This window comes from Falco biarmicus, chromosome 6, assembly GCF_023638135.1.
Source record: "Falco biarmicus isolate bFalBia1 chromosome 6, bFalBia1.pri, whole genome shotgun sequence".
NCBI lineage: Eukaryota > Metazoa > Chordata > Aves > Falconiformes > Falconidae > Falco > Falco biarmicus.
The window spans coordinates 50,052,288-50,068,050 of record NC_079293.1 but is presented as its reverse complement, the minus strand read 5'-3'; the positions used below and the strand labels follow the sequence as shown (position 1 = coordinate 50,068,050).

The 15,763-nt window shown below is 41.9% G+C and overlaps 1 protein-coding gene across 6 annotated transcripts in view; it reads left to right on the top strand.

Moving 5' to 3' along the window:
- The first annotated feature begins 5,837 nt into the window (after nt 1–5,837).
- Nucleotides 5,838–15,763, top strand: part of AIG1 (androgen induced 1) — a 127,959-nt gene continuing 118,033 nt past the window's right edge. For 2 of the 6 annotated variants that reach the window (XM_056342419.1, XM_056342422.1), the window contains exon 1: nt 6,299–6,606. In XM_056342419.1, coding sequence (XP_056198394.1) covers nt 6,466–6,606 — 141 coding nt within the window. In that variant the 5' untranslated portion in view covers nt 6,299–6,465. Of the gene's footprint in view, nt 6,607–6,787; nt 15,757–15,763 lie in introns of those variants that run through there. The other 4 variants (XM_056342423.1, XR_008822451.1, XM_056342421.1 and 1 more) reach the window with 4 other exon arrangements.

Here is a 15,763-nt window from a genome sequence, read left to right as displayed (position 1 = left end):
CTGCATTGTGGCTGTTGTACTAGATGCATATTACTACTCTCCCTTGATCAGTTAAACCTTACTGCAGCTAAACCAGAAAATTACTCACCTGTTCACAACAGAAGATACTTCATGTTGACTCTATTTTCCAGTGCTGCCCACTACAGTTAGCTGTCACAGAAAAGAATCTGTTGTTTAGGAAAATACTACATTTTTTAATATTTCAAGTTTTCTCAGAAGTCCAAGATGTAATTGGGTGAAGTATAATTGCGTGTTTATTTTAAAATACATGAAGAAATAGTTTTTGCTAAGATGAACTTTCAGTCAGGACACAAGACAGGAAATTTTACTAGTCCAGTTTTATGAATGAGAATTTGGGGTAGAGGTAGGGTGCAGATAAATACTTCCACAACTTTTGCTTGGCGATTTAGGGGTAGAGATTTGTTCAACTCAATCCATAAAATACACATATTAAGTCTCCAGCATGAATTAAGAATTATATAACTCTTTTATGCAACCAATGTTACAGAAGTGGCATGGGGCACCTGCATCATTCCTATCCCTTGTTTCTCATCCCACCTCTAACTCCTTTGTCCAGGTGTTCAGAGGAGGTGGCATGGTGATGCACTTATGGGATTTAAGCCACCAGAGAGCTGATTTTAACAAGATAACCTAGGAAGCTGAGGTAGACTTGGTGAGTTATGCATTAGTCACATATGTACCTCCAGTTACAGTATAGCATCACAGAATTGTTGAGGTTGGAAGGGACCTATTGAGATAATCTAGTTAAATCCCCCTGCTCAAGCAGGGTCTGCTACAGCAGGTTGCCCAGGACTGTGTCTAGATGGGTTTAGAGAATAACCACAGATGTAGAGTCCACAGCTTTTCTGGGCAATCTGTTCCTATGTTCAACCATCCTGACAGTAAACAGCATTTTCTTATGTTCAGATGGAATTTCACATGTTTCAAAGGTACCTGGTAACAAATGTAACATCTGGACTGTCTTCCATCAGGATGGTCTAAGAGAAGGCAGTTATGTAAAAAAACCCCAAACAGGGTTACATTTTCTGGCTTTATAATTATTCATGGAAATTTTGTCTTCTTTTGCACAGTTTTAATGAATAAGAAGCTGACTCATATTTCCCCATGGCAAGCAGTTCTGATTTTTTACGGTTCACTGATATTCCTAAACAATACTGCATATCCAGCCTTTTCAATAATTTGATGATGGGCAGATGTAGTGTAAGAGCTAAGCTCTTAAACCAGGACAGCAGGTAATTTATAACTGCACTGTATGTACCGAAACCTTTTCCCAAAGGCGACATCCCTCTGTGAGACTGCATGCTACAGCAGAATGTTTGCTGTGGTTTACAGGGGGCCATATCATCTGCGGGCAGATAGAACACTCCTGGTCAGTATTGCGCTTCTGTACCTCAGAGGCCTGTTACCTGCCTTCCCTTCCTTCCCTAACACTAACCAATGTAATCAGCAGAAAGCATATGAAATTAGGATATGAAATCCTTACAGTGAAAAAGCTTTGTTACACGCTATGCATTAGACCCAAATGTGAAGGAAAGTTCTGCTTACACAGTCCCCACTTCACTTACATATTCAAAACTCCTGATTTGTATGACAAGGAGTTTTCTTTATAAAATCAACACTCTGGGAAATTTTAACTTAACAGGGAAGATGAATGCAGCAAGTTTTATCTGCTCATTTCTCCTTTATAGCAAGAAAGTTCATGGTTTTTCAGGATAAAGCAAAGTTTAACTTCCAGAGAGGATGAATGAATTTCCAGCTGCCCCAAACTTTGTTCCACTTATCTCCTGGTCATCTCTGCTCCAGCTCTATTTCCCATCGTTAAATACATATGGATATATGTACTGTAGAACACTCAGTACAAAATATGCCAAATTAGTAACTTCACTGTAATTCTTAAACCTACACTTGAAACTAAATTGGTATTATCAGTCATCATACAAACAAGTTGCTCCAGAAGTCTTATTAAACACATTGTTCTTTATACCTGGTATAAATGTGGTCTTTTTGTTTTTGTTATCTTTTCCCCCTCCTTCCTTCAATTTTTGTCATTTATATCTTGTCAAAGTAAATGAAGAAATAAAAACTTGCCTAAACTTTATTATGAGTATTAACAATGGGTCCAGTGACAGCAGATAGCTGTCTTTACCAAAGATTTTGAGTTGAATGCTCCTCTGATATGTAGGGGCCTTTTACTAGCCAAGTGATAGTTCATCCAACTAAAGAGCTATATATTAAATATATGCCTATTAACATTTCTAAAAACTTTCAGACACAGGCAAGAGTTTTTTCAATAATTTCCTGTTGATTTTTAACTTGCAATGTTTCAATAATTTCACTTACGTTCATTGCAAGAAAGCTTAATTTTTGCGTGTCTGCTTATGTGGGAGTCTGCTTAGTGGTAAGTACACTTACTTAGTGTAAGTACACTTACCTTGGCACAGTTTGTACGCTGCCTCAAATATTAGAAATTGCAGTATCAGGTGCATCACCATGAACACATTGTTATGAGGCAGTATTAGCAACTTCCTATGAGCTCAAGCATGCATTGTTTTTCTTATTATTATTGCTTTGGAGGCAACTTCTATGCTTGTGGCATGATTCTTGTAAACAGCTCACTTGCATTTAAAGCAATTGCTTAAGAAAAGGCACCTCACAGGTCTCAAAACATCTCTCAAAGATCATTTACCAATATCCACCAGTATCTTTGATATTCACAAAACACACTGCTATTCAGAAATCCGAATGTTATTCCTTTAAAAAACAAACAAAAAAAAATCCAAAAAAACACATCACCACCAAAAAACTCTTAAGCATTCTCATCTGCTAGCCTGCATAGAAAAGATTAAAACTTGGACTCCAAGATATTACACTTTATTCTGCCAAGGTGCCAAGTAGCAAGAACATCATGCTACTCATTTTATATTAACAACTGGAGGGGAAACTCACCTTTCCAGTTCCTTTTCCCACTTAGTTCTCTGACAGATTTTTAGACGTCTTGCTTTTCCCCCTATAGCAGACAGTACTTATTTACATGTCCCATCCCAGACACAACAGCACTTTGGACTCTCTCTCCTTTCTAAAGTCATTTCTTATCTCTGCTGAATGACAAGTATGACCCATGTCAAACCCCCACTTTAAAATAAACTTACACTATGTGACATGAAAACTGAGTTGAGGCTTTTCACAATTTACATACAAACGTTAAACATCAGGATCTGCAAAATCACAGGTTATCACTGAATATCATATTTTACATGTTTAGAGTCTATATTACGTTTTATGCACTTAATCAAAACCCTGAAATGTCAACATTTTACAAAGTACCAAAAAGTTGCATACATATAGCAATATAAAGGGCAAATTAATAAACTTCACATTTTTGCTTTTCTGAAAAAAATTAAGACCAAATCCAAAGGAAAATGAAATCCACTGCAAACCTATTTCTACCACAGTCACAAAAGGCTTTGCTGCTTGTCTCTCAATAGACAGGGAGTATAAAGCCCACAGTAGTACATAAAGGCTAATGGCAGCCTACAATCTAATTAGTCCTTATTATAACGCTGTCCAGAGATTGAACAGATACTTCTTTAGAAAGAACACAGGCACAAAGAACCCACCCACAAATGAGTTACTTTTCCTTTCAAAGGTCTAGAAATGCGTAATCGCCTTTGACCAGGAAGAAGCTTGGCTGAGCCTGGCATGTTAGGTAGCCTCCCTTGAGCTTTTCTTGACTGACAGAAAAAAAATGGGGAACAACAATGTTTGTACATTCTGCTTCATTTAGACTTCCACCTTGGTTTACAAGGCTGAGTGAAAGTTTTTCTTTGTATGAGGCTAAGACTTCCTGTGAGCTTTGCTGAGATTTCTATGGAAGAGTAGAGAGCAGAATGAAAAAGCATTCAAATAAAGCTCCAAAAAGGTTGGGTAATTTTTACTTTTTTAAAAAAAATTTGAGCATGCTGTAACCCTGGAGGATGTTTAAATACATGTGACTAGAAGGCAAACCAAGAATGGTGGTTACCAAGTCATGTTCACTGAGTGTTAATGACTGTGCTGCCTTGTTAATGACATAAAGATGACCCAAAGAGCGAATTCCTGTACATCATAGGAGGAGGTACAATTAGAAAAGTAGGGGACAGGCTGCTAAAGGCTTAAACAGCCCCAAACTCGTCCTGTCAGAAGCTGATCACAAGACAGAAGAGTGTGCATGGCTATGTAACCAGTCACTCTGTGGAGCTCTGTGCATAGTAACTTGTCTTGGAGAGCTTACAAAGCTCAAGTCCAGCGAGACTTGCACACGAAGGGTGCCTCTACAGCAGCATTAAAGTCTGACAAAGAGTATATTTCAGAAGTAAATCTCCTGATCATCTGGACTGCTACTGTGCTCGTTTGTAACTTGGCAGTTTCACAAAGCAAGCTGGACTCCTTTTGCATAAAATGAAAACAGAAGATGTGCTCCAGGGGTTCGCTCAATGCACTCCAGCCACTAATGAATGTTCAGTCCACAGATCCAGAGAAGAACCGTTCTGAAGTGAGACCTCCCACAGTACACACAGCACAGACATCAGGTCCTCAGCAGCAACTGTGCTGCTTTACACATCCATGTCTATTGGGTCACACTGCTAATGTTACTAGTCTGGTCTCCCCTTGTATCGCAGACCATTACATTTCACTCAGATACCTCTCAGACAGAACCTTGAGACTTCAATGAGACCAAACCCTTTGAGCCCATAAGACTAAAATACATGCCGAAACAACAGAAGGGTCTGATTGCCCACTGCGCTTGCTGGGGCTGTGAACTGATAGGTAAAATAACCTACAGGATCCAGTGGGAAATTCATGGTCTATGCTTCTAGAGGCTTCTTTTTCCACGCCTGACACAATTCCTCCACATAGACAGACATTTTAAACTGTGCTAATTTCATCTAGAATAGCTGCTAGCATGTGTTCTCCTAAAAGCCCTTCATTTTTGCAGAACTTGAGCACAGTGGATACCGGATGAAGCAGCACAGTAACAGAATAAAATCAGGGAACGTATTGCACAGACATTGATTCATTTTGCCTTCCCATAGCATAACTACGAAGAAGCATCTTATTGTTCAAATGCTTATTTCAGAAGACAGATGTATGGAGATGGTGTTTATATTAGTTACTTGTCTATCCAAGGCTAGACAACACTGTCGGAGGGGTTTTTCCCCTTGAAAACAACTTTTCCAGATGGTGGAGCAATTTAGTATTTACCCTGCAATCAAGCACTTTAAGATCCTTTCCTTTTCAGGGTGTAGAAGTCCAAGCACAAGCCGCCCCCAGCTGCTCCTAGCACCAAGGATCCCTTTGGTGACCAAACCCCTGGTGACAGAAATGGTCTTTCCTTATAACGCTGGTACTGCACCCGACGCTTTAATCCAGGGATAATGATGTCCCCGTCCCACAGTGGTTGCGGGTGTTGGAAAGCACGCTCCTCGCAAGGGTGTGCGCGGCTGCGGTGAATGGCAACGCCGCGGACGTGACTGCGCCCGGGAAAAACGCATGGAACGGCAAGCGCTCTGCGGCGGGGCAGCTGTGCGGGCAGCGCAGGCACCCGGGGCAGCGCAGGCACCCGGGCAGGGCACGCACCCGGGCAGCAGCGGCACGGTGCCCCCCGTAGCCCGGCTGCTTCTCCTGGGCGTCTGTTGAACGGCTCCCGCCGCGCGGCCCCACACGACCCCGGCGGGGCGGTGACACCTGCGCCAGCGGCCGCCGCGCGCCCTCAGCCCACAGCCCATTGGCTCCGGCGCGGTCAGCTGGTGGCGCAGCCTGCGGGCGGCGGGGGCGCGCGGCAGCGTTTCGCCGTACAGCGGTTAAACCGCGCGGCTGCCGGCGCGTTGTATTTTTCGCTTGAAAATGCGGGCAGCCGGGTTCCGTAAATGACTTGCTGTTCACACTCGGGCCCTCCCAGGGGCTGCGCGCCTCAGGGCGGCCCGCGGGTCCTTCGGGCAGGGCCGCGCCGCCGCAGCCCCGGCCCCGCACCTGCTGGGCCCCGGGCGCCGTCCGCTGCCGGAGCGGCGCGGCGGAGGGCGATGTGAGGGGGAGTGCGTGCCCCTTCGCTCCTTGGGGAACGCCGCGGCCCCTTCCCACCCGGCTCGGCCGCGGAGCTGCTGCCCGGAAGCGTGCCGAGCCCGCCGGCCAGGCTGCTGCCCGCAGCGCCGGCACCGCCGCCGCCAGCCTGCCCCCCAGCCCCGCCTGCCCCGCGCCGCTGCCACCCGCCGCCGCACAGCGCTGCCCCTGCGCTCCGCTCCGCCCCGGCCGAGGCCGAACGCGGCGCGGGGGCGCTGCCGGTCCCGCCCGCACGGGCGCGCACACCCGGGCGCACACGCACCCGCGCGGGCACACACGCGGAAGTGCACCCCGAGCTGGCGCCGGGCCCGCCGCCGCCGCCGAGGCCGCCCCGGCGCAGCGTGCAACATGGCGCTGGTGCCCTGCCAGGTGCTGCGCGCCGCCATCCTCCTGTCCTATTGCTCCATCCTGTGCAATTACAAGGCCATTGACATGCCCGCGCATCAGACCTATGGAGGCAGCTGGAAATTTCTGACCTTCATAGACCTGGTAAGTGCCCCCGGCGCCCGTGGCCCTGCCCCCTCCCCCCCTCCGGGCTGCCCGTTGAATGGCCGCGGCCGCGCGCGGGAGCGGCCCGGGCGCATCGCGGCCCCCGGCGGCGGCGGCCCAGCTCGACGGCAGCGCCATGAGGTGACCTTAAAGCGGGGACGGCGACATGTTGTGACTCCAGGGCCGGTCGTGAGAGGAGCCAGCGGGACACCGCGGCAACGGAGCCGGGTGGTTTGAACGGAGAGACACGGACGATGCCGAGGGGCTGCTGCGGCGAGCGCCGTGGGGAAGGTGCGCCTGACGCCCTGTCACCGCCGTGCTGAGGCTGTGTTTTGCCTTTCTTAATGGCTGGTAGTAAACACCAGAACCTGCTGTCCCCAGCATCTGGCTCCTGTGTGCTGTCAAAATAGAAGACATGTCTTGCTCCCTTTGGCCTTTGTGAGGAATCCATCCCTGACAGGTGCAAGTGTGTGAGAGTGACACAAAAAACGTTGGGCAACTCAACTTGCCGGATCCAGTTAGTTTTGGTTGCAAATCCATAAACGAGACTGTGAAACAAAAGAAGTTTCATTTCACTTTCCTTCATAGGGGTCCAGATCTGGAGCAGTCACGAGCATGCTGGCCTGGTAGAAAACACCAGGTGCTGGCCAGGGGCTATTTTTGCTCTGAGCTTCCTGGCCTTGTTGCCTCCACAACACTGTTCCCCTAGTGCAGGTGGGAGGAAAGGGGGCTGGAGGAAGAGAGAAGATGGAAGGAGAAACTTGGATCCTAGTTCAGAAATAGGATAGCCAACTTACACCTAGTGTCTACAACAAAGTATTTTTTTTTTCTTTGAATCCACAGTGTAAATAGGTGAGAAATTTTGCAGTCGCTACTGAGTTACAGAAAAGTCAAGAAGTGCAAGTATTTCAGTGCTTCCCAGTGATAAAACCTATCTCAGAACCTCATGGTAGATTCACAAATATTGCTACTATTGCATATGCGCTTCATATCCAGTCAGTAGGTTGAGTTTGTGAGTTTGGAGACCAAACTCTATAAACACATTAACCTGGCAGGTCAATGCATCAGCATTAAGCTAAGGTTCACTGAGGTCCGTATTTTAGTTGGAGAGAAGAAGCACCTAGCGTATTTTGCACTTAGCTGGGGTGATTTTTGTATTGGGTGCCAAAAATTTGCTGGATGTCTGAGGATTCACAGGCAAAACTAGTGCTTTTACTGTGACTGTAAAAAGGCATCTTAAGGCCTGATGTTTTTCTAGAAGGCAAACTGGAATCTTACTTTTTTTTTCCTTTTGGGCTGCTGAACTGTACTGTCAGTAATATTAATTGACAGAAGTTAGCATCAAGTCCCAGTAAGTTAGGGGAGAGCTGTTGACTTTGCTGGCAGTTGAATTGGAAGTGAACCAACTAAAGCTAAAAGCCAATGATCTTGTCTTTGAGTCACCTTCACCTTTTTCTCTGTTCTCCTAGCCTTGACAGTTGTTTGACGATTAAGTGAACTAAGACTGTCATACAGTGAAAATAACATTTGACAGTACATGATATTTGTCATTTCCCAAAAATTACAGCCTGCAGTCTGTGGCAAATTCATGTGGGCTTTCCCGTCAAAGCCTGCATGCAGTTCAGGCTACTTCTGTCGTGGCCCAAAAGGTCAAGATAAATATGTAGTGTTTTCTACAATGTCTGGTATGGTTATCAAATGCGGCTAGTAATTTCTGTCCTTCTGGCCCTGGTAGTATCTTATCTAAGCAAATCTGTCTTTCTCCTGGGACAACTGGGAGATTTGAAGAAACAAAAACTGTGGAATCCTGAGGAGGATAACAGGAGGCGTGGTTGGAGGATGTTAGGCACGTTTCCAAAATACTGTATGTTGACTAAATCTTGAAAAGCTCTTCTTTAAGTTTCAGTTTCCTCAACCTTGTGCAGTATTCCTGTGTCAGTCACATTCAAAGGCTGTCTAGACAAAATATCATCAATGCCAGAGTCTTGGCAGACATATGTTCTTGCTACAGATTGTACCTCCACAAGCAGAGATTTTATCTTTGACATCACAGAAGCATGTATAAGTTCTTTCTGTTTCCAGAAACTGCTGTCAGTTTTTGAAAAAAGTGATTTTATGACTTGAATCTAAAAAGTAATTTGGATGGGTTTTTTTTCATTCTGTCCATTTGTGAAGGGACATTCTTTTCGAGTCTCAGCATCAGTAAATGTCTTGGAGATTTAGGTAACTGACTTTGCAGAGCTGCTGTGTGAAATAATTCACAGTTATCTGCAGATAACATAATTTTGATTCCAATTATGAAAAACTAGTAGTTTGGACTGTAAAACACAAGACACAGTAAAGTATTCTAAATAGATGCATTTATCTGAACAGTAGACTTACAGCCCTCACGCTGTTCACAGAAGTTGAGCATTATGGGGAAGTTGTTTAATACGGAGATAAAGACTGTAATGTCTCTGTCCACCTGTAATATTTTGGATGTTCATACCTAAGGAAGATTTTCTGAGATGCCAATATTCATGCTTAGTCTCTCCTGCTCTTGAGTTTAGAAAGAAAACAAGTGCAACTGATGACTTCTTTTATCTGCTGTCGTTCTGATGACTGACTGGATTTTTGCAGTTGCGAATGTGATGGCAGTATTCCCTAAAACACCCATATCAATGGAATATTTTACTGGTTTATGAAGCGATGTACTGGTCCTATGTTTTACCATTACACTGGTGGTGCTCCTCACTGTAGCTACTAACAATCGTTTCTTCACCTAAGACTTTCTCCCTGATATGTAGAGGGGGTAGGTGCTTATCCTGCTTACCCTGGTAAAGATACCTGCATAGTAGCTGTGGATTCCAGAACACTTCAGAAAAGCATACAGTATCCTTTTTGTCATTTATGGAAGGGAAACTGAGGTACAAAGAGGTAAAGAGTTGCTGCCAAGATCACTTGGCTGGCCCAGCAGATCAAATCATCGAACTGAACATTCAGGCTAGTTCAGAACTACAACACATTGCTGTCATTTAGCCTCACAACACAAACCAAGCCCCAAAGTTAGTTCCTGTGAAAAAAACAAAGAACTGGATTCAGAATGGGTATTTCAAGAGATGCACCTAAAATTTCTTGTACAGCTGCCTTTGTTAGGTCTGAGATTCACCATTTTGTGCTTTAGTAGTGGTTTGCCACAGGACTGCACTGTCCTGTGCCACAACCCATACATTCATTGTTGAGCGTCATAGTTGAAAGTTAAGTTAGGGTGAAAATGATGCCAGTACAAAATTATTCTTTGCAGCAAGTTTGTCAGCTATATAAGTCTCAGAAATTTTCCCTACTTGTACCACTGTTCCAGTTCTGTAAGTACTTGAAGTAGCTGAATTAAATATAATAATACTTGAAACAAAGATAACTAGGTCATCCTGCACACTGCAATCACACACCTGCCTTTATAAATACATATTCATTGAGGGATCTGTTGCACCAGCTTGTCTAAAATGGCAGGATCCTTGTTGCAGGGGTTAAGTTTTGTTCTTCAGTTTCTCTTAACTCTTACTGCTGTTATGAGAGGAGGGAAAAATAAATAGAATTTGTATTCTGGAATAAAGTAGAGCCTGTGGGTGCCGAAAGGAGACCAGTTCTACTTTCTGTGTTTGGGTGTGTGATAATTAGCAGAAAAGTAGCGTAGAGTTAAAATAAGTATGTATCTTCTTAGTAAGGTGTGCGCTGGTCTAAGTAGCTTCTGGTTTTCATTGTGCAGTTGTGAAAACCTCATTCCTCAAATAAGCTAGGGTAAACCAAGATGCTATTGCACATACATATGCATGCATTAACAAAATACTGGTTTGGGTTTTTTTAATCTTAAGGTCTCTCGGCTAGGCTGAACAGGGTAGTTACAGAGACAAAAAGCAAGACTAGAATTTTGGAAGCAGTATCAAGTATTATGTTTTATTATGATGATTAATGATCCCATTTTGAATAACAGAATGTTAATGTGGGTATTCATATGACTTGATTCAGGGCAGCCAAAGCTAGAGAGGAATTGATTTTGCTCATATATAAATCTGCCTGGCCTTATACTTTTATTATTCTCTTGAAAGAAGTAGCAGGATGTGTGTATATGAACTTTTATATATTGTCTGGCAGACTGAGTTCTACAAAAAACAGGTATAAGCTCTGTTCCCAACACACTTTTTGGTAGTATGTGTTGTATTTGTTTTGCAGAAAATGCCTTTAGATTTAGTTTAAATTTAAATAAGTCATCAGAACTTAGTTCATTTCTTGTCTTTGGAAAATTTCGGAGGGACATGTTAACAATAAGACTAGAAACTAGAGTTGGTAGATTTGTCATTTACTGATTTGGTGTATTTAGTTATTAAATTATATGAGATATGATTGCTAGACAACAAAAAAGATAGCAGCTTAACAAAGCATAGCTAAAAAATATAGGTGATTTGTGCCCAATTTGGGTTTAGTCATGCTGATGGGAAATAAAATGACCAGAAAATGTCAAAGGCCAGAGGATTCACAACCAAGGAATAATAAGCTGTGCCACTGGTGCGGTATCTGAAGTTGAGCAAGTTTCATTGCTAACTGTATGGGTTAAACTTATTACAACACAGAGGACAAAAGTAGAAACATGTTCCACACTGTGAAATATAACTGACTCTTTTCCAGGATTTTCTTTAGAAAAATGAATTTCACCTTCTGCTTTCCCCTTTTATCATCTCTAAAGTTACCCTGATATGCAAGTATTTTATGGCTTTTGGGTGAAGAGATTACAGAAGTGTAAAGTATTATTATGTATTAGTCCCAGAGGTAATTCATCACCATGTCTAAATGTCTCAGTATTCTTACTATTACAGAGAATGCAGTCAACAGTGTTGACAAGTTTACAGAGAAAGAAAGGGCTTGCTTTTTAAGGAATAACAAGGTGGGATTTCTTAATGGTGCTTAATGGATTTGGGAGAAAAGGCAACAATATACGTAAGGGAGCCTTTTAATAAGTGTGTATTTTAAAGCTTTCTTTTTCCCTCTCAGGCTGTAAACATGTCAGAGAAACAGCTATGTACAGTGCCATTGATGCAGTAATAAAAATGTAATAGCATCACTGTTTCTTATTCATAGACCCATGTTTTCCATCTGCTTTGGTAGCGCTATCACAAATTGACTGGAATTTGAGCACCACATTGAAGAATTCCATTTTGACATTTCATTAGCATGTCTTTATTTTACAATTGGCCTTAAATATGTTGAACGTTTAATTTGGGAATTCTTAGGAAAGTTATGGCTGTCTTGAAATATTTGTGTTGGCCAGGGGAAAGGAGGAGAGTAGAAGAGAGGATAAATGGGGATCACTTACTATGATGATAGATTTAACTAATGTCAGTAATGTTATTTTATAACTTGGAGTATGTAAGCAATAGGTAACAGTGCTGTGTTTTAAACCAGTGTAAAGTCTGTAGACTTTTGCCAGAACAGTTTCAAATGATGACAGCTTCAAGGAGTTGGTTTAGTAGTCTGTAGTTCAGCTTTGAAAAAAATCCTATTTATGTGATACTACAGTTGAATTATTTTCTTTACAATTTTATTATAGTGGGAAGGATAATTCAGATAATCTTGTATGCTTCCATATGGCAAAATTGTTAAATAGTTTAAACAATTATTTTAAACAAGGGCAAGACATCTAGTGTTCTATGTTCGTGTTATGCTGAAGTCAAAGTTGGGGTTCTGAGCTGTTCTAATTGTTGTGAATATAAGTATATTACAAAATATTTAATTGATGTATTTTTGACCTTATATTTGTGTTATTTTAATGAGGCTCTGTAAGCTTATACAAGAAACAAATTTTGAAATTGACCTTCAAGTCAAAGATCTATATAATCTATCAAATAATATCCTCTAACTAATACAGAAAACGGCAAACTTAAATTAAACATACTTTTAATAAAAATCAAATTCCACTTGAATCTTTGCAGTTATATCAACTTGAGGATATACAAGGACTTGTAGGGTGGAAGTCCATGTGGGTAGTTACTTGTTTTGTCCTTAGGCTGAAAAAAAACAAAAAAAGGAAACAATCACTCTGTCTGAAAGTGGGGAAACAATCACACAATAGAAATCTTTTATTATCAGTGTGATGGAAATCTCAAACATGCCAGTATGCCACCATACAACGAAACGTGAAATTCTTTAAACCTACAAATAGAAAGAAAACCACCTTTATGAAATTACATAACGATGACATTGCACAGAAGTAAATTTGCAGATTTGGACAAAGTAAAACCACAATAAAATGTAATAAAACAAAGTTGAAGTAATAGGTAATTCTGCAATGTATTAAACACTCTAATATAGATTTATTACAAGGGATTATGAGTATTTACCTGAAAAAACCAATAAAATTATCGTTTTCCTTCCATTACATACAGGCTTTTTTTGGGCTGCAACTGTCCGTATCTAATAATTAGAGTTGCAGTGCCTGCCTGTCCTAGTGTGGCATTTAGAAAACATTTTTCTAATTGCTTGACTTTAATATAGACCTTGAAGTTGGGATGAGCTCAGCATGGGCAAAGAATTCCTTGTCGTTTGGAGTTTTAATTGCTAACACAACTCCAGTCAGTAAATGTCAAAAAGATAAACACCAGTGACAGGTCTGTACCCTTTCTGCAGAATTCAAGAGTGAAACAAATACTGGTATGTAATAAGTTCACATTGGACATTGCTATATTTGAAACAAAAGTGATGTTATTACTCTCAATACACACAAGAAAAACATCAAATTCCTCTCAGTGTAGGGTTTTTTTCTTTTAAGTATCCGAATCTGAGGCCTGATCTTCTCACTTTGCATGTCCAGGTATATATACGGCATATGAGGTAGAAACAAAATTAACAATGCCTTGGCTTATTTTGAAGACTGAAGGACAAACTCCTTGTTCAGTCTTTGAATGGGTGAACATGAAAAGCTTTCTTCCTTCTAATGAAAGCTTTTTCAAATTTTGCTTTATTTGCTAGCATTTATTTGAATAACTACATTTCCCCATGCCATATTTTCCAAAGCTCTGAATTTGTTATTAGTCTTCAAACCTTATGGCTTTTGTTCTATTACTATGTACGATGCAAGATTTTTTTAACTTGACATAGTTAAACTTGCTACCACTGAAAAAGCGCTGTTTAACTTTAGCGGATGGAAAAGTTAACCAAAGTCTGAAGAAAAAAAAAATCATTTGGAAGGTGAAGTAAAACTTCCAGCCTTTTCAGAGAAGAAGAAACTAAAGTAAATTAAAATTTATAAGTATGTTTTGGTAAGACTTAAACCGAAGTCACTCTCCCAATTAGGACTGTGATTAAGCATTTAGAGGGTTTTCATCAGCATTTTGCTGGTTACCTCAGGGTATTTTACACTCTCTTGGCATGTAGCTTGTCGGGGTTTTTGCAGTATACTGCAAAATTTAGAGATTCTGTTGATTGGAAACAGGTTATGTGAATGCTAGGAGAAAATCAGAACCTGATTTTCATTTGTATGGAGGCTCCTGGCAACTTAGTTAAGTCCATGTGATTTTCCCTCGAGAGTTTGAAAGCAACATTTGAATGCCTCTAGTTGCATTCCCTGAACATCTTGTCTTGCCACTGCCCTTGCAAGCATCCTGTTTACTGTAGGATTTCCAAATACTCGCCAAAGGGTGCAATTATATAATTACTTTCCACTTAGATCTGTGTGCAACTGATATAGCTCAGGTATTTTTGCTGCAGTTGTCTACCAGGATAGTTGTTTCTATGTGCTTGAGGACTGTCTACAATATAACTTAAAACAAAACTAGTGCCACTAGATTTTTACAAGCTGAATATTAGATATCCTGGTAAAGATAAACTAGAATAGAATGTAGAGAAGAGCAGAATGTCAAAATATTTGCTCTGACTTGTAGAGCAAAGCACAGGGGCTGGTGGGTTATTGCAATTAGTTTAAGCAAAACAATTGAAGAGGCTGAGTCTTACCTCCACAAATGCTGCTAGACGCTTCAGACTGAGTTGGTTGTGCAGGGACTTAGCAGAGAATTTGTTTCACTCTGTTAGGAATTGATTGGCCTATTTTTGATTTTGTGCCGTGCTGTCTTATTTGTGTATTTTTTAAAACCTTGTCTTTGTGTACCTGAGAGTAAATTTACGCCCCCACCCCCATTTGCCTATATTTTATCAGGTGTCTTGAAGCCTCCTGGTCCTGTCAGCACATAAGTAACAAATTGTTATTTATTATTATTGCTAGTATTATTATAATTCAGTAGGAGTGGGGGTTCCACAGGCAGAACACAAGTGGCACGTGTTCCTAAATGTATTTGCTCATATGCAAAAGGAAGAAGAAGAAAGACCTGACTTTAGAAGCTGGTGTGTAAACTGATAAAATGCATGAATGCAAAAGGGATGTTTTTTTCTATGTGGTGCTTAACAAGCTTGTGCCTGAATTGGTGGAATCATTTCATACAGCTAATGTTCAGGCTAGTGTCCCGGTGTGATCCTGAGGCACTGCAATAGGACCCTTGACCCTAGGGAAGATGCCAATTGTTTATGGGCAGTGCTTGCGCAGGCTCAGCTCTGTGGAGGATGCAATAGAGAAGCTGGGAGAGAAAAGGAAGATCCAGCAGACAGCACTTTGTACCTGGGGGGTGTGAGTGAGAGAGTGCACCATGCTGATCAGCCTTGTGTTGTGACAGAACGGTATTCAAGTATCTGACTGCTGGCAAGGAGGACAAAGCGAGGGCAAACAAGGAAGGGGTAGAGATACAAAGTGGCTGGTGTTTCTCAGCTAAAACAGCATGTCTTAGCTCTCTCAGACTTCCTCCCCTTCCTTGTCCTCTCCCTCATTTCTTCCTCCCACACACCCACACGGTCTCCCCAAACAAACCCCCCACACTGGTGGCACAGCACCATTTCCCTGCACATGACTTTACTGGTGTAGCACGCTTTCTACTCAATGGAGGGTGCCTGCAAAACTTTGTCCTTAGAAGCCATATGCACTGACAGATGCAGAGGTCCCCATTTGCTGTTCACTTCAGCTTACAAACAAATTGAAACTCCATGCTGTGAAATCTTTATTGACCTGACTTGACTTGTTACAACTGCGTTCCAAGAACTGTGAATTTGCCTGTGCATTAGACACAATTATCTGTATTCTTGT